Source organism: Pristiophorus japonicus, chromosome 14 (assembly GCF_044704955.1).
Source record: "Pristiophorus japonicus isolate sPriJap1 chromosome 14, sPriJap1.hap1, whole genome shotgun sequence".
Classification (NCBI taxonomy): Eukaryota; Metazoa; Chordata; class Chondrichthyes; family Pristiophoridae; genus Pristiophorus; species Pristiophorus japonicus.
In genome coordinates this window covers 21051209-21070623 of record NC_091990.1, presented here as the reverse complement: position 1 = coordinate 21070623, position 19415 = coordinate 21051209, and the positions used below count along the sequence as shown (strand labels likewise).

General features: G+C 46.2%; 1 protein-coding gene across 1 annotated transcript in view; it reads left to right on the top strand.

Annotated features, from left to right (window-relative positions):
- Positions 1 to 1179: 1179 nt before the first annotated feature.
- Positions 1180 to 19415, top strand: part of e2f2 (E2F transcription factor 2) — a 62163-nt gene continuing 43927 nt past the window's right edge. The window contains exon 1 of the mRNA XM_070898429.1: positions 1180 to 1688. Coding sequence (XP_070754530.1) covers positions 1440 to 1688 — 249 coding nt within the window. The 5' untranslated portion in view covers positions 1180 to 1439. The remainder of the gene's footprint in view (positions 1689 to 19415) is intronic.

The window sequence follows — 19415 nt, the reverse complement described above, 5'->3', positions numbered from 1 at the left end:
CCGCCTATTTCTACCTCCATAACATTGCCTGTCTCCGCTCTTGCCTCAGCTCATCTGCTGCTGAAACCCTCATCCATGCCTTTGTTACCTCTAGACTTGACGATTCCAACGCACTTCTAGCTGGACTCCCACATTCTACCTACGGAAACTTGAGATCATCCAAAAGGTTGCCTGTGTCCTAACTCACACCAAGTCCCGTTCACCCATCACCCCTGTGGTCGCTGACCTACATTGGCTCCCGGTTAAGCAACGCCTCGTTTTCAAAATCTCATCCTTGTTTACAAAATCCCTCCATGGCCTCGCCCCTCCCTATCTCTGTAATCTCCTTCAGCCTCACAACCCACCGAGATTTCTGTGCTGCTTAAATTCTGCCCTCTTGAGCATTCCTGATTACAATCACTCAACCATTTATGAACGTGCCTTCAGCTGCCTAAACCTCTCCCGCTCTCTACCTCCTTTAAGACACTCCTTAAAACCTACCTCTTCAACCAAGTCCCTGCCCTAATATCCCCTTATGTGGCTCGGTGTCAAATTGTTGGCTTACGACACCCCTGTGAAGTGCCTTGAGACATTTCACTACGTTAAAGGTGCTATATAAATGCAAGTTGTTGTTGTTGTGTGTGTAAATATCAAGTAAGGGTAAGGTAAGCCTTGACTGTGACGCCTTCCATAGTCGAATAACCTGCAAGCACTCACTGTCGTGGCATGTCATCACCAGTCAGCACTTTCAGGAAAGGAGGGGAGAAAATTAGCAACAGCAGCAAAACTTTTTATGCACCAATGAAGGTGGGCATGCAGATAAATAAAAGGAATGAAATGCAGGTATAATACATAAAATTTGTTTCCATGAAATGATTTTCATTGTATCTAAAAAACGGAAACTTCTAATTGGGCAAAAAAAATGAATTCTGTAAAGATATTATAAAATCCTGAGCCGGAATCAAGTTTGCAAAGGCTGCCTGTCGCTTTAAGAAGCCTGCCGAAGCGCTGTGATTGGTCGCTGCTGCATGTATCTTACATGTAGCCGAGTCAGTTAGGCCACCAATCAGCGCCGGGCATTTCCAGCAGATGGCGGGAAATATGAATTTCGCGGCACAGGCTTTGGCGCCAGAGGCTGAGTCTCAGAGTCTGTGAATCAGGCTGCATTCAGGAGCTGGTACAGTTTCTGCAGCCATTTTTCCCCTCTGTTTCAGAGGGGACCTTTTCACAATCCATTGCATCCTGCTGCATGCAAAGCAGCATCAGGCGCGGGGCACCCTGCAGATTAAACCCGGGACTTTGCTGATCATTTATATGTCTGCATTTGTTGACTTTGCTCTGTATTTTGCATCCAAATCCCGGTTTGAAATTAATCATTTTTTTTGCCCCTCTTTCCTCTCCCTCTCTCTCGTTGCAAACAAAAGGGGGGGAGTGGGGGAAAGGTTGCTGCCTTGCAGAAAATGCCAAAGGGAGTTTCCCCAGCCCCAGGCAGGGGTATCATTGGGGTGGTGTCCAGTTCCCAGAAGAAACTTCTTAATGTTGAAAATGGGAGCACGGGGCTATGTAGCCCCCAGATCCCCACCATCCCTGCCAGTTATTTCACCCAGATTGCCGGAGCAATGTATTCTGACCACAGTGGGGACTGTTTGTATACCACCCCTCATGGACCTGAAGTTAGAACAATAAGGACTAGCACAGGACGCCTGCCGGTAAGTGCAATTTATCATTTATTTGTTCATTTTGAAATAACCGTGGATTGTGTACTTGTGTGGCTAACTCGGTTCCTGCAAGTCCCAGGTCACTGTACATTCTCATCCAGGGAAATTAGCGTCACCCCTTTTTAACATGGGGAAAAAAAATACAGCATTTAAAAACGACCCCCGCTTTTTATACGGGGGTGGGGGGGCGGGTGAAAGCAGGTTTCGCTTTCTGGCTGTGTAACTGGATCTATTGTAATATCGAGGCGGGTCAGATGGTTGCTTGCTGCAACTCTTAATTTAGCATTTTTTTTAAATGCAAAAAAATAGTTTCCGAATCTCCAGATTTGTCATCAAAACACACTGCCATTTTTCTTAAAGATGAGCAAACTGTCACTGCTGAAATTTTGCTGGGATTGTCCTGAGTGACGCTCTAAATTCAAAGGTCTTGCTAAATATTTATATTTTAACCTTGGGGGTCAGTGTACTTGGGGACTTTGCATTGGGTTTTCCTTTTATATACAAATTAAAAATTAATGAAAGTGAAACTAACCAGGCTTTGACACTTCATTGTCACAAAACCTTTGGCCTCATCAGTGAATATTTTTATTTGATTTGGGGGGGGTGGCGGTTAGCAATTGGATATTTATTGCCAACTCCACAGAACAGACAACCTGTGATTGGAAAGTAAGATTGGAACAGATACCAGAATCCTGAGTACAGAAATTTCAAGCAATGAAATACACAGAAAATATAATATGACTAATTTCAAAACATAAGGAAAAGTGCTGCTAACTTCTCTCTCAACATTGTTTTTTGTTCTTAAAATTGAACCAGGTTCTTACAATTAAAGTATGTGATGTCGCTTAACATTTAAACCCAGCATTGTGGACTCTGTACAGACCCCTGACTAAAGAATGCCCCCATCACTCCTTTGTTGATGGTGTAATATTATAACAATGTTTTTAAGCCAGAAAATGCTTATCTGTGATATCTTTATTACTGAGCTCATTAAAGTTTCCTCTCGGGTATGGGGGAAAGGTTGGGTATTGGAAGTGCTGTTGTATGCCCAAAACGCTCCAACTTTTTGTAGTTTTTAACAATTCCTAATTTGGTACAAGACCTACTCCTGTTTTTTGCAGGTGGGATAGGAGTTTCTTAATGACTGAGCATCTTTTCTGGGGAAGGGCTCTGTATTTTGTACATAGCAGAAGCTTCTTCCTGCAGTGTGTTGGGGAGTTTATTTACAGGGTACCATCTTTCCTGTGTGATATGGATGGTGATGCAGTTGGTTTGTCTTGTCTCCAGTGCTGCTCCTTTGCTATTTTCTCATTGCTCTTTCTCCCTGAGGTTCTGGGAGGCGGATACAGTCCCACACGCGTCGTCCTCCCCCCACCCCCCCCCAAGTGACCTAGGATCAGGAGGAGGCCATTTAACCCATCTAACCTGTTCTGCCATTCAGTGAAATCATGGCTGATCGGTGACCAAACTCTGTATATCCACCTAATACCCTTGGTAAACAAAAATCTATCAATCTCAGATTTTAAATGAACAATTGATCTAGCATCAATTGCCGTTTGCGTAAGAGAATTCCAAACCTCTACCATCCTTTGTGTGTAGAAGTGTTTCCTAACTTCACTCTTGAAAGAACTGGCTTTAATTTTTAGGTTATGTCCCCTAGTCCTGGATACTCCCACCAGCAGAAATAGTTGCTCTCAATCAAGAACATAATAGGAGCAAGAGAAGACCATTTGGCCCTTTGATCCTCACTCACTAAGATCCTCAACTTCACCTTTCTATACTATCCCCATATCCTTTGATTCCCTTAGTATCCAAAAGTCTATTGACCTCTCTCTTGAATATACACAACAACAGCCTCCACAACTATCTCGGGTAGAGAATTCCAAAGATTCACAACCCTCTTAAGTGAAGACATTTCTCCTCATCTCAGTCTTAAATGGCCGACCCCTTATTCTGAGATTATGACTCCCCAGTCCGGGGAAACATCCTCCCTGCATCTACACTGTCAAGCCCTTCAAGAATTTTATGTTTCAATGAGATCACCTCCCATTCTTCTGAACTCGAGGGAATATAGGCCTATTCTACTCAAATTCTCCTCATAAGACAATTCCCCATCCCAGGAATCAGTCTGGTAAACCTTTTTTGCACTCTCTCTAAGCCAAGTATATCCTTTGGTAAGTAGACCAAAACTGTACACAATACTCTAGGTGTGGTCTCACCAAGGCCCTATCAAGACTTCTTTACTCTAGTATTCCAATCCCTTTGAAACAAAAGCTAACATACCATTTTCTTTCCTAATTGCTTGCTGTACCTGCATATTAACTTTCAGTGATTTGTGTACAAAGACACCCAGGTCCCTCTGAATACCAACATTTCACAATCTCACCATTTTAAAAAGTATTCTGCTTTTCTATTTTTCCTACCCAAGTGGATAACTTTGCATTTCTCCACATTCTCCTCTATCTGCCACGTCCTTGCTCACTCATTTAATCTGTCCAAACCTCTCTGTGGCCTCACATCCTCCTCACAGCATACTTTGTATCATCTGCAAACTTGGATACATTACACAGTCCTTGCATCTAAGTCATGTAGTTTGTAAATAGCTGAGGCTCAAGCACGGTCCTTGCGCTACCCCACTAGTTACAGCCTGCCAACCCGAAAATCACCCGTTTATTCCTATTCCTACTCTGTTTTCTGTCCGTTAACCAATACTCAATCCATACTAATATTGCCCCAAACTGTGTAATAACCTCTTGTGTGGCACCTTATCAAATGCTTTCTGAAAATCCAAATACACTACAGCAACAACTTGTATTTATATAGCGCCTTTAATGTAGTAAAATGTCCCAAGGCACTTCACAGGAGAAATTGTAAGATAAAAATTTGACACCGAGCCACATAAGAAGAAATTAGTGCAGATGATCAAAGAAACATAGAAAATAGGTACAGGAGTAGGCCATTCGGCCCTTCGAGCCTGCACCACCATTCAATGAGTTCATGGCTGAACATGCAACTTCAGTACCCCATTCCTGCTTTCTCACCATACCCCTTGATCCCCCTAGTAGTAAGGACTACATCTAACTCCTTTTTGAATATATTTAGAGAATTCCACAGGTTCACCACTCTCTGGGTGAAGAAGTTTCTCCTCATCTCGGTCCTAAATGGCTTACCTCTTATCCTTAGACTGTGACCCCTGGTTCTGGTCTTCCCCAATATTGGGAACATTCTTCCTGCATCTAACCTGTCTAAACCCATCAGAATTTTAAACGTTTCTGAGATCCCCTCTCATTCTTCTGAACTCCAGTGAATACAAGCCCAGTTGATTCAGTCGTTCTTGATATAAGTAGGTTAGGTTTTAAGGAGTGTCTTAAAGGAAGAAAGCGCGGTGGAGAGGTTTAGGGAGGGGATTCCAGAGCTTGGGGCCTAGGTATCAGAAGGCACGGCCACCAATGGTTCTGCAATTTATAATCGGGGATGCTCAAGAGGGCAGAGTTAGAGGAGCGCAGACATCTCTTGGTGGGTGGGTAGCTGGAGCGGAGGAGATGATAGTTAGGGAGGGGTGAGGCCTTGGAGGGATTTGAAAACAAGGGTGAGAATTTTGAAATGGGGCGTAGCTTAGCTGGGAACCAATGTAGGTCAGCGAGCACAGGTGATGGATGAGCTGGACTTGGTGCAAGTTAGGACACAGGCAGCTGAGTTTTCGATGACCGTTTATGTAACATAGAACATGGGAGGTCTGCCAGGAATGCGTTGGACTAGTAAAGTCTAGAGGTAACAAAGGCATGGATGAGGGTTTCATCAGTGGGGGGGAGGGGGGGGTAGAGAGGGGAGACGGCCGATGTTAGAGGTGGAAATAGGCGGTCTTAGTTATGCCACGAATATGTGGTTGGAAGCTAATTTCAGGGTCAAACCTGACACTGCAGTTGCGAAGAGTCTGCTTCAGCCTCAGGCAGAAGTTGGGAAGAGGGAACAAAGTTTGTGGCGAGGACTGAAAACAATGGCTTCAGTCGTCCCAATATTTAATTGGAGGAAATTTCTGCTCATCTAGTACTGGATTTCGGACAAGCTGTCTGACAATTTATAGACCGTGGAGGGGTTGAGTGAAGTGGTGGAGGGATAGAGTTGGGTGTCGTCAGAGTACATGTGGTAACTGATGCTGTGTTTTCGGATGATGTCGCCAAGGGGTAGCTTGCAGATGAGAAATCGGAGGGGGCCAAGGATAGATCCTTGGAGGTTACCAGAGGTAACGATGTGGGAGTGGGAAGAGCAGCCATTGCAGGAGATTCTCTGGCTACGATTTGAATAGATGAGAATGGAACTAGGTGAGTGCAGTCCCACCCAAATGGACGACAGTGGAGGAGGATGATGGAGTGACCAACTGTGTCTCAGGCTGCCGACAATTCGAGGAGGGATAGTTTGCCTTTGTCACAGTCACGCAGGATGTCATTTGTGACTTTGAGAGCTGATCCAGTACTGTGGCAGAAACCTGATTGGAGGGATTTAAACATGGAGTTGAAGGTAGGATGGGCACGGATTTGGGAGGCAACAACACGTTCAAGGACTTGAGAGGAAAGAGAGATTGGAGAGAGGGTGGTGGTTTGCAAGGACGGAGGGGTGATGGGTTGGTTTTTTGAAGAGAGGTGTGATGATGGTGGGTTTGGGAGAGAGCAGAACAGTACCTGAGGAGAGGGAACTATTAACAATGTCAGCTAACATGGGTGCCAGAAAAGCAAGTTGGGTGATCAACACTTTCGAGGGAATAGGGTTGAGGGAGCAGGCAGTGGGTCTTGTGGACAAGATGAGCATGGAGAGGTCATGAGGAGAGATTGAAGAGGAACTACATCCACTGGTTTCCCCCTTATCCACCCTGTTAGTTCTTCTTAGGCGGTCCCTCGCCAAAAAGGGACGAGTTCACAGGTGTTTCAATGATGGACCTAAAATTCCAGGTCCCGAACTGCATATTGAAGGGTGGAAGATGCCTGTGCGTGGATTTTTTTTAACGTGTGTTGGCCGTTGCACACCAGCCACCACACGGGCTTGACAGAGCCAGGTCTTGGTCCAGTGGCAAGGATTAACCAAGACGACTGGAGACCAGCTCTACTGCACGGACCTAGTGCGCACACATGTCGTAGTGTGGGCTGGCCCGTGCTGCCCCGAACTCTTGCCTCTCCCGGGCCCTGATCACGTTGCTCTGCAATCTCTCGCCGCTCCTTCGCCCCGACCTCGCCGCTCCTGCTGTACCTGCCCACGCTCCAATCAGTGACCTGGGTTATGGTGACGTCCAATCCAGTCGCCCTCTTCACAACCGTTGCCCTCCCGGACTGGCTCGTGCTGTACCTTGCAGTGGTATGCTCCTTTTATGGCCCTGACCTGCCACAGATGGTTCCTTGGAGGTCAGTGCCTCACTGTGGCCCGACCTGCGAGGAACCATCTTTGGCAGAGTGGAGGTGTGGCGACCCTGCTAGTTACAACCTCAAAAAACACTTGGATTTGTCAAACACGATTTCTCTTTCTTAAATTCGTGTTGACTCTGCTCAAAGTTCCCTGTTACCACATCCCTAATAATAGATTGTTGAATTTCTTGTATAGCGGGGTTAAGTTTGTTGTCTTCCAGTCCATGGGGACCGTTCTCGAATTTCTGAAGCCACCTCTTTTCAAACCCTAGCATGTAGGCCATCAGGTCATGGGGATTTGTTTACTTTTAGTCCCATTAATTTCTCCAGTACTAGTTTCTTTAAGTTGCTCATTCTGACTGGTCCTTTGGATCCCCACTATTTCTAGAATGTGTTTTGTGTCTTCCACTGTGAAGAAATATAGTATATTTGTTTAATGTCTCTGCCATTTCCTTATTTCCCATTATAATTTCTCCTGTCTCTGCCTCTAAGGGACCCTCGTTTACTCTTGCGAATCGCTTCCTTTCTACATACCTATAGAAGCTTTTACAATCTGTTTTTATGTCTCTTACTAGTTTACTGTCATTCTGTTTTCTCTTGATCAATTTATTGGTCCTCTTTTGCTGAATTCTAAAATCCTCTCAAGTCTTAGGCTTACTGCAGTCCCTTAACATTTTGAAAACATTGATCAAATCACCCCTTGACCATCTAAATTCCAGGGAATACATACCTAGTTTCCCCTAACCCTGGAGTTAACATTCTCGTCCTCATCCTCGTCTTCAAATTCTTCCAAGGCCTCACCCCTCCCTATCTCTAACTTCCTCCAGCTTTACAAGTCTCCAAGATCCCTGCACTCCTCCAATTCTAGCCTCTTGTCCAACCCTGATATTAATCACTGCACCATTTGTGGCTGTCCCTTTAGCTACCTAGGCCCTAATCTCTGGAATTAACTCTCTCAAACCACTCTGCCCCTTATCTCTTCCTTCAAGTTGTTCCTTTAAAACCAACCTCTTTGCCCAAGTTTTTGGTCACCTGTCCCAATATCTCCTTGTGTTGCTTGGTGTTGTTCGAGAGCGCTCCTGTGAAGCACCTTGGGATGGTTTCCTACATTAAAGGTGCTATATAAATATGCACATGAACCATAAGTGACCAGTTTCTGATTTATTAGTGGGGCTCATTCAGACTTGTTCGCAAACATTTTAAACAGGTGTTGAATGGAGGGCATTGATTCCATGTTTGTGTGTCGAGAGTATTTGGATTTCCGGTTTTTGTAAGGAGCTTGTTCCAAACCTCTCAACACTGACATTCAAAACAAGCAAATAAAAAATAAAAGCACAAGTAGGACTAGCAGATTCAATAGTAATTTTCTAAAGGGAATGGGTATATACTTGAATTGGATTTTTTTCTGGAGGGGTGTGGGATTAATTGGACAGCTCTTTCCAAGAGCCGACACAGATTTGATGGGCTGAATGGCCTCCTGTGCTGTAAGATTCTATGTTGTTTGACCTTTTGAGAGCCAAATTGCTAGTTTAACACACCTGTCATACTGCCTGCCGAGCTCGCTCCCCCTGTAGCTAAGCTGGTGTTGCCTGTTTGTCTTGGTGGAGATTGTCCATTGGTGTTCCTAACTAGTGGTTTGCTATGCTAGTAGTTTGAAGCATTGACGGGAGCCTGTAGGGAGATGGAACACGAGCTAAAATATCTCACAATTAGCAGTAAAATGGGAAGAGGAGTGAAACTTCTTCATCCAAAGGCTAATAGCATTGTACAACAATAATTACCAGGGCCGGTTCAACAGGCAATTGGGAGCATTTTTGGAAAGAATGGAGTGAGTGATATGAAGAACAGGTGAGGCAGTGAGTAGGTGAGGTGGGGCAGTGAGCTATGGCGAGGTGATTTGTGCTTTTGGCCTAATGGCCTCTTGATGTTTTCCTATGTCTTTCTCCCAGATTTTCCAATGTCTTAATCGGCCGTGCGCATTTGCTGCATACTTCCACATTTCACCAATACCGGCGGGCTGGTTTCGGAAGGAATCCATTTTAGTCGAGCCATAGTGAACGTTGAATTATTTCTCATTTTTGAGAGGCAATTAAAATGGCTGCTTGTTGGGACAGAAAAAAATACCCATCTTCACTTTTTTTTTTTCTCCCCGTTCCTGTGTAAAAAGTTGGCTATGACTTACTGCACAACAAAGCGCTCGGGATGAGAACAATAAAGACCGAATGCATTCAAATGCTCACCGACTGTAGTTTATTCGACTGTGCTTGGTGAGGCGTTTAAATTGTGGCTGGAAAATGTTTGCAACCCCTTAGTTGCAGCAACAGTGAGACAGGAGGCGTAGGTGGATGTCCAACTTTTTTTTCGCCTTTGTCCCATGTAAGCCAGATGGCTAAACTACCGCTGCTGCTGCTGCTGTTTGAACAACAGATTTTTTTTCATGTTTTTTTTAATTTTTAAGCTGTCGCTTTTCTTTGTGTTGATTCTCTAGGTCCCATGTTCAAAGGCAGTTTTTTTGCTTTTGATAATTTGGTGTTGGCCCTTGACATTGTACAGAATACAAACTACACTTTATCAAATGGTACCCAGGCCCTGAGGACAGCCATTTGATGTGATGAAAAGCCTGGGGCCTTCCAGATTTTCAGCAGAGTAACCTTTTACTGACCAGAGTATTGGTGTTTGAAAGACCTGAATTTATATCCCGTCTCATCGTATCTCTCCAAACTATCTTTGAAATGCAGCGACTGTGATGTAGGCAAATGCGGCAGACATTATGAACATAACAGCAACAACAATTTTGCATTTATATATACAGGAGTGCTTTCAGACAAAATTTGACACCAAGCCATATTAAAAGGAAGACTTGGATTTATATAGCACCTTTCACGACCACTGGACGTCTCTCAGCGCTTTGCAGCCAATGAAGTACTTTTTGGAGTGTAGTCACTGTTGTAATGTAGGAACCTGGCAGCCGACTTGAGCACAGCAAGCTTCCACAAACAGCAATGTGATAATGACCAGATAATCTGCTTTTGTTATGTTGATTGAGGGATACATATTAGCCAGGACACTGGGAATAACTCCCCTGCTCTCCTTTGAAAATAAAGAAATGTTAAGACAGGTAACAAAAAAGTTGGTCAAAGAGGTAGGTTTTAAGGAGTGTCTTCAATGAAGAAAGAGGGGTTTCGGGAGGGAATTGCAGAGTTTCGGGCCTGAGCAACTGAAGGCACGGCCCCGAATGGAGCGATTTAAAAATTGGTAAAGTGAGGGGTGTTTTTCGATTGGGGTGTTTGACATGATGATGGGATTCGATCGGGTAGATGGAAAGAAACTATTTCCTCTGGTGGGGGAATCCAGTGCAAGGAGGCATAACCTTAAAATTAGAGCTAGGCCACTCGGGAGTGAAATCTGGAAGCACCTCTTCACGCAAAGGGTAGTGAAAATTTGGAACTCTTCCCCCAAAAGACTGTAGATGCTGGGGGTCCATTGAAGCTTTTGAGATTGAGATGGGTAGATTGTTTGGTAAAGGTGTCCAGGGATATGGAGCAAAAGCAGTGCAATCTGGCTGACTGAAAATCGGAATTGTCCGAAAACCAGACATTTTTTGAGGCGGCCAAGGTGACTACATTGGCCGTCGAGGGACCAGGAAACCGGTTTTTTAAAAAAAAACACACACAGCGACGAGGATCGGCAACAGCAAGATCCAAAATCCAGAAAAATCCAAAAACCGGCAGGTGTTGTACCTGTAAATGGAGCTGAGGTGTCGATGTAATTTAGTGTATTTACACCCAGTCATGTCGTGCTGATCCCTCCAAACTCTTTCCCGTGCAGTTAACAGCTTGTGGGCCAGTGTCGGACTGCACAGGACCTCTCGGAAATACTTCGCCCAGAACACCCAGCTAATCTTCCAATGAGATTAACTGAATAACAAGGCCCAAGTTCTCAGTGAAACTGGCCCTGGACCTGAAAATTTGGGTTTTAATGAGTCAGCAACCAGGTGGTTTTGTAAAAAAAAAACACAAATAAATAAAAATAATGTAATTTCCAAAACTTTGATCATCGGCGCAGAGCTTGTGGGTGGGCACTGTGAAACCACAACAGATGTGCCCTGACTCTGTACTCGAACTTGCCTTCTGACTTCCCTTGGTTTCAGGACACAGCTGCTGTCACAGTACATAGGTGCGAGTGTAACGAACCGAGGGACTCTGAGCTCTGCTGAGGTTGTGGGGTAAGGGATGAGGAAGATTGCGAGGTAAGGCACATCTCGGAACCAAACTGACCCGTGCGGCAGGCCTATTGGAATCAAGATGACACATCTGGCAATATGGCCAGTGGAGATGATGTATTGCGTAGAATATTACAGCACAGAAAGAGGCCATTCATCCCAACCGGTCTATGCCGGTGTTTATGCTCCACACGAGCCTCCTCCCACCCTGCTTCATCGCACACCATCGGCGTATCCTTCTATTCCTTTCTATCTCATGTATTTATCGAGCTTCCCCGTAAATACAGCTGTGCTAGTCGCCTCGACTACTCTGTGTTAACGAGTGCCACATTCTCACCTCCTCTCTGGGTAAACAAGTTTTTCCTGAATTCCTTATTGGATTTATTAATGATTAGCTTATACTTATGACCTCTACTTTTTGGTTTCCCCCTGCAAGTGGAAACCTCTTCTCTACGTCTACCCTATCAAATCCTTTCATAATCATAGAAGTTTACAGCACGGAAGGAGGCCATTTTGGCCCATCGTGTCCGTGCCGGCCAACAAGAGGCTATCCAGCCTAATCCCACTTTCCAGCTCTAGGTCCATAAACCCTGCAGGTCACGGCACTTCAGGTGCACATCCAAGCACTTTTTAAATGTGGTGAGTAATTGGTAGAAGGTTTAGAGGGGATTTGAGGGGAAATTTCTTCACACAGAGGGACGTGCGGGGTCTGGAACTCACTGCCTCTACCATCCTTTCAGGCAGAGAGTTCCAGACCCCCACAACCCTCTGCGTGAAGAAATTTCCCCTCAAATCCTCTCTAAACCTTCTACCAATTGCTTTAATCTTGGGTCAATTCATATGCTAATATTGTACCTGACTCGCGCAGGCTGTCAATGAATTATCAACCAGCCTCACTCCTTGTTGGGGACCTGTAAGGTCAGATCTGTAATTCTTGCCACTCTGCTCCAGATAATCCTGCAAGGAAATGCCCAAGTGAGTTTAGTGGTCCTACTCATCCAGAACTCTGCTGCTCATATCTTAACGCACACCGGGTCCCATTCACCCATCACCCCTGTGCTTGCTAACCTACATTGGTTCCTGATCTGGCAACACCTTGAGTCTAAAATTCTCATTCTTGTTTTCAAATTCCTCCATGGCCTCGCCCCATCCCTATCTCTCTAACCTCCTACAATCCTCCGAGATCTCTGCGCTCCTCCAATTCTGGCTCTTGCAGATTCCTGATTTTTATTTGCTCCACCATTGGTGATCGTGCCTTCAGCTGCCTAGGCCCCAAGCTCAGGTTTTTCCTCCCTAAACCTCCCTGCCTCTCTAGCTCTTTCGTAAGAAATAGGAGCAGGAATAGGCCACCTGGTCCCTCGAGCCTGCTCCGCCATTTAAGAAGATCACGGCTGATCTGATCTTGGACTCAGCTCCACTTCCCTGCCCGCTCCCCATAATCTTTTATTCCCTTATCGCTCAAATATCTCTCTATCTCCGCCTTAAATATATTCAATGACCCAGCCTCCACAGCTCTCTGGGGCAGAGAATTCCACAGATTTACAACCCTCGGAGAAGAAATGCCTCCTCATCTCAGTTTTAAATGGGCGGCCCCTTATTCTAAGACTGTCTCCTAGTTTTAGTTTCCTCCACGAGTGGAAATATCCTCTCTGCATCCACCTTGCTGAGCCCCCTCATTATCTTATATGTTTCGATAAGATCACCTCTCATTCTTAACTCCAATGAGTATAGGTCCAACCTACTCAACCGATCATCATAAGTCAAACCCCTCATCTCCGGAATCAACCTAGTGAACCTTCTCTGGACAGCCCCCAATGCAATTATATCCTTCCTTAAATATGAAGACCAAAATTATGCAGTATTCTAGGTGTGGCCTCACCAATACCCTGTACAGTTGTAGCAGGACTTCTCTGCTTTTATACTCCATCCCCCTTGCAATAAAGGCCAACATTCCACTTGCCTTCCTGATTACTTGCTGTACCTGCACACTAACTTTTTGTGTTTCATGCGCAAGGACCCCCAGGTCCCTCTGTACTGCAGCACTCTGCAATTATTCTCCATTTAAATTATAATTTGCTCTCCTTTTTAAGATGCTTCTTAAAACCTACCTCTTTATCCAAGCTTTTGGTCACCTGTCCCGAATAGTTCCTCAGTGGCTCCATGTTAAATGATGTGTGATTGCAAGGAGCTTCACAGGAGAGTAATGATTTGCTACATTAAAGGTGCTATATAAATGCAAGTTGTTGCCGCGTTGTTTGTGAAAGTAGCGTTACGTTACGAGCGAGCTCTCTGGGCAAGGCGCAGCTAACTACCGAGCTTCAGTATCTCTCTGTGCACTTTAGACACTGAGCCTGGGTTCTTGCCAATCTGTAACAAGTTCTGTGGAATTGTGTGAGTGAGTTGTGTCCCTTGCGGCCGAGGGGAAGAGTCTGTGCTCCATGCAAAGCAAATGGAAACTCCTTGATCTGTGTCCCTTGTTTTGGAGGTTCATAAAACCCAAGGCCCACTGCTGCTGGGCTCCGTCCTTTGGTGCGTGGGAGGAAGGATGGCCAAAGCTCATGATATTTTTGCACGTGGGAGTAACTTTGGGGGATGAGGCTCCCAGTCTGGGGCCTCGTCAGACGAGTGTTCTTCTTAGGCAGTCCCTCGGAGTCGAGGATGACTTGCTTCCACACTAAAAGTGAGTTCTCAGGTGACTGTGCAGTCCAATACGGGAATTACATTCTCTGTCACAGGTGGGGCAGACAGTGGTTGAAGGAAAGGGGGGGGGGGTGGGTGGGGAGTCTGGTTTGCCGCACGCTCCTTCCGCTGCCTGCGCTTGGTTTCTACATGCTCTCGGCGATGAGACTCGAGATGCTCAGCGCCCTCCCGGATGTTCTTTCTCGCATAGGGCGCTGTTGGGCCCGGGATTCCCAGGTGTCGGTGGGGATGTTGCACTTTATCAAGGAGGCTTTGAGGGCGTCCTTGAAACGTTTCCTCTGCCCACCTGGGGCTTGCTTGCCGTGTCGAAGCTCCAAGTAGAGCGTTTGCTTTGGGAGTCTCGTGTCAGGCATGCGGACAGTGTGGCCTGCCCAGCGGAACTGATCGAGTGTGGTCAATACTTCGATGCTGAGGATGTTGGCCTAAGCGAGGACATTGATGGTGGTGCATCTGTCCCCCAGTGGATTTGCAAGATCTTGTGAAGACAGCGCTGCTGGTACTTCTCCAGCGTTTTGAGGTGTCTACTGTATATGATCCACATCTTTGAGCCATATAGGAGGGCGGGTATCACTACTGCCCTGTCGACCATAAGCATGGTGCCAGATTTGAGGTCCTGGTCTTCAAACACACTTCCTCAGGCGACCGCAAGCTGCGCTGGCACACTGAAGGCGGTGTTGGACCTCGATATCGATGTCTGCCCTTGCTTGACAGTAGGCTCCCAAGGTACGGGAAATGGTCCACGTTGTCCAAGACCTCGTCCTGGATTTTGATAACCCGGGGGGGATAGTGCTATGTGGCGGGGTCAGGTTGGTAGAGGATGTTTAGTGTAAGGCCCGTGCTCTCGTACGCCTCGGTGAAGATGTTGACGAGTGTCGGTCTGAGGTGTTGGTGTAACGTTGAGTGATTCTCAACCCACATTCCCATCTAGTGAGGCTGCATGCTGAAAATGGGGCCTCTCAAAATTGGCCCTTGCGTCCTGTGATGTATGAATTATTGCCCTTCCAAATTTGAATGCCATCACCATAAGGTGAAGTACTGATGGGGACAATTAGTGTTAATGAATTCAACACTGCCGACAACCTTTGACTGCAAAACTAAACTTCAATTACTTTGTTTTGTAGTCATTCTAATTACCATCTCGTCTGCGATTCTCTGAATTATTTAATATAAAATGTGCCGTAACCGGTTGGTTGAGGTGGGGCCTCTCGAGACTCAGTTTTTTTTTTTTTTTCCCCCCCCCCCTTTCCTTTCAGTATCTTTACAACCAAAGAATGTCTAGAAATTGGGACATTTTGACACTGCAGTAGGATCCAAAATTTACTGCTGCTCCCACCCCCACCCTCAATGGCTGGAAAGCCATGTCCTGGCATGGGGCACCACCAAGATTGGGCTTGGCTGTGATTTAACATCGAATGTACAGTGTGGAACCAGGCCATTCGGCCCAACAAATCCACGCCAGTGTTTATGCTCCACACGGGCCTCCTCCCACCCCTCTTTATCTAACCCTATTAGCGTAACTTGTATTCCTTTCTCCCTCGTACTTATCGAGCTTCCCGTTGAATGCATCTACGCTATTCGCCTCAACCACTCCCTGTGGTCGTGAGTTCCACTCTCTGGGAAGTTTCCCCTGAATTCCCTGCTGGATTTATTGGTGACTATCTTCTATTTATGGCCCCTAGTTTTGGACTCTTTCAAGTGGAAACATCTTCTGCACGTTTGCTTTATTGAATCCTTTATAATTTTACAGTATATCTGGGACACCTTAATTCACCCCTCCCCAAGATTCATCACCTTCCCTCCCCTATCACCCGCCCCCTAGTCCATGGCTGGAAGAGCATGTCTTGGCATGGAGCACCAACAGGATTGGACTTGGCTGTGATTTTGATTTCTCTGCCACTCCCACTTGAATAGCCTGCCGAACCACTGACTCCGCTCACAGTTCAGGCATGGCCACGTCACTGCAATACTGGAAGCTGGCTGGAGAATGAGAATCTTTGGAATTTGTTCAAATTCAAATAACAGTTGAGATTATAACAACAACAACTTGTACTTATATAGCACCTTTAACGTCGCGAAACGTCCCAAGGCGCTTCACAGAATTGAGATTTTTTTTTTTAAATTCGACAGTAGCAGTTAGCATAGGTGACCAAAAGCTTGGTCAAAGATCTATGTTTTAAGGAGCGTCTTGAAGGAGGATAGGAAGGCGGAGAGGGTTAGACGGAGTTCGAGAGCCTGGGGCCTAGGCAGCAGAAGACACGGCTCCCAATGGTTGAGCGATTTTATAATCCGGGATGCTCAAGAGGGCAGAATTAGAGGAGCGCAGACATCTCTGGTGGGGAGGTGGGGGCTGGAGGAGGTTAGAGATAGGGAGTTGCGAAGCCATGGAGGGATTTGTAAACGAGGATGAGAATTTTGAAATCGAGTCGTTGCAGGGGTGGTGGGTGAGCGGGACTTGGTTCGCGTTAGGACACTGGCAGCTGAGTTTTGGATCACCTCTAGTTTACGTAGGGTAGAATGTATTATGTTGTAAGGTGAGTGTTTGCTAGGGGATGGTGCAGTTGCTGGATTGGCCTCTAGATGGTCGGTACCTTGGTCTGGTTCTGATCTCATTTCTTGCCCTGCGATAAGCTCAGTTACCTTTCGGGACCTTACTCCATCCCAGGAGGCTACTATCAACCTCCTCTCTGTTCCTATTCCATTAAAACTGAGATGTTTGAACCTAAATATCTGCATTATTTAAGTGAAGGCTAGCAGTGTTGGCCACATTATGAAGTATTTCGTAATTATAAAGTACTTGAGCTGATCCAACACTCTGCCCGTCTACGCCAAGTCCCATTCTCCAACACCTCCTGTGCTCGCTCACCTACTTTGGCTCCCAATCCAGCAACGCCTTGATTTAAAAAAAAAAAAAATTCTCAACCTGGTTTTCAAATCCCTCCTTGGTCTTGCCCCCTCCCTATCTCTGTAATGTCCTCCAGCTCTACAACCCTCTGAGATCACTACACTCCTCCAATTATGGCCTCTTGCACATTCTTGACTTTCAGCACTCCATCATTGGCAGCCGTGCCTTCACCTGCCTAGGCCCCAAGTTCTGGAATTGTCCCCGAAACTTCTGCGCCTCTGCTTTTAAATCGTTCCTTACAACCTACTACTTTGACCAAACTTTTGGTCACCTGTCCCAATATCTCCTTATGTGGCTCGGTGTCAAACTTTGTTTGCTAACACTCCTGTGACGTGCCTTGGGATGTCTTACTGTGTTAAAGGTGCTATATAAATGCAAGTTGCTGTTGTATTTTATACTTGCAACTCAATCCTGAGTCTGTTCATCCTATTTCAAGAAAGAAAGACCTGGATTTATATAGCGCCTTTCACGACCACGGGATGTCTTAAAGCACTATAGGCAGTTATGTACTTTTGGAGTGTAGTCACTGTTGTAATGTAGGAAAGAACAAGTCTAGGCCTTGTTCATGGGTCTCCAGTGCAGGTTTGCTTCGGTGTGGTGGTGGAGTGGTCTGGAGTGTCTCTATTTCCACCCCCCCCACCCCCAGAGGGAACTTTGAACTTGGTGGATTGTAAACCAGTGTCTTACAACGGCAGGATATGGCATGTGTTTGGGTGAAAATATTCTGTTTATCCTTCTCCAATCTGGAAAGTACATGTTTCAACTTGAGGACCGAGATCTTAACTAGGGGGTAGTTAGCTGGGTGATGAGGGTAGAATTCAAGGGCAGATGTGTAGGGAGTTGCCCTGGTTTATTTATTGCTGCTGTGATTGTTCCTCCCATTTTCTGTCCACAGAGTCTCTGCTAACACCCTTCCCCTTGTTCATTCCAGGACTGTAGTTGGCTATTTTCTTCCATCTCGAGGTATACAGTGGATACCATTGAGTCATTTGTATTGGGCTCTACCTTATCTGGTTTGAGCTTATCTCCTGAAATCAGTCAGTGTCTGTACACTGAAGGAATGTTTATCAGAATCTTATTCATTTTTGTGTGGGGATGGGGTAGGCTGCGGAGATTAAAGACTGAAGGTGGGCTTGTCTCCAGTACCTATTTCATTGTGATTTCCTCAACATCTCAAAACTGCCTTGTTTGCCTCACTCCCTCTTGTTTTCCTCTCACGAATTAAATGCTTGAAGGGGAGGAAATATACAGGGCTGTGGGGAAAGAGCAGAAGGGGTGCGAATAATTGGATCGCTTTTCCAAAGGGCCGGCACAGGCATGATGGGCTGAATGGCCTCTTTCTCTGATCTATGATACCTGTTGCCTGCAGCTGAGGTTCACTTCTGTTTTTTTTCACCAAATTTCCAGGTAACCCTAAGGGATTGGACATGTCCCACGATATTGGTGGCCCTGCGATACCTTTTCCCCCACATCTAATTGGTGGGGTGAGGGATATTCGCAGCCAGGAATTGCTCTGTGGATGGGACCAGGAGCCTGAGTTTGTTCCTAACCCAATCCCTGGCCAAGGGCCTCCTGAGGCCCAGCTGAGATCAGTGAACTCAACCCTAAGACCTTCCTGGTTGATGTGACTCCATACCACATCACACCACACAGGGCCTTAACCCAACCTGGGGTGCTAGGATTTTGGACCCACTGGGGGGGGGGGGGGGGAGGCGGGGGGAGGGGTTAGAATGCTGTGACTCGATTGGACGACGAGCTCACGAGAAGGTACCTAACTTTTTATAGACAGACAGCTAATGCTATGAACTGTCACCCCCCTCCCCAAGTGGCAGTAGTAAGTGAACAGGGGATGGGTAAGCGGTTGATGGCAAATGCTTTGGTTGCAACTGGGGATTGTGCTGTTCAGCCATGGCTCCATGGGTAGCACTCTTCACCCGAGTCAGAAGGTTGTGGGTTGAAATCCCACCCCAGGGACTTGAGCACACAAGTCTTGGCTGACGCACCAGTGCAGTACCGAGGGAGCGCTGCACTGACGGAGGTGCCGTCCTTCAGATTAGATGTTAAACCGAGGCCTTGTCTGCCCCCTCAGGTGGACGTTAAAGATCCCCGTGGCATTATTTTGATGAAAAGCAGGGGCGTTCACCCCGCTGTCCTGGCCAACATTTATCCCTCAACCAACACCGAAAAACAGACGATCTGGTCATTTATTTCATTGCTGTTTGTGGGAGCTTGCTTGTGCGCGAATTTGCTGCCGCGTTTCCTACAGTACAACAGTGACTACACTTCAAAAGTATTTCATGGGCTGTGAAGTCGTCTGGTTGGTTGAGGAATAAATATTGAGGACTGTTTAGCATCTTCGAAAGACAGCACCTCTGACACAGCAGCTCTCCCTCGGTACTGCAGTGGGTGTGTCAGCCTTGATTTTGTGCGCTCGTCTCTGAAGTGGGGCTTGAACCCACGACCTTCTGATCAGAGGCGTGAGTGTTACCCACTGAACCATG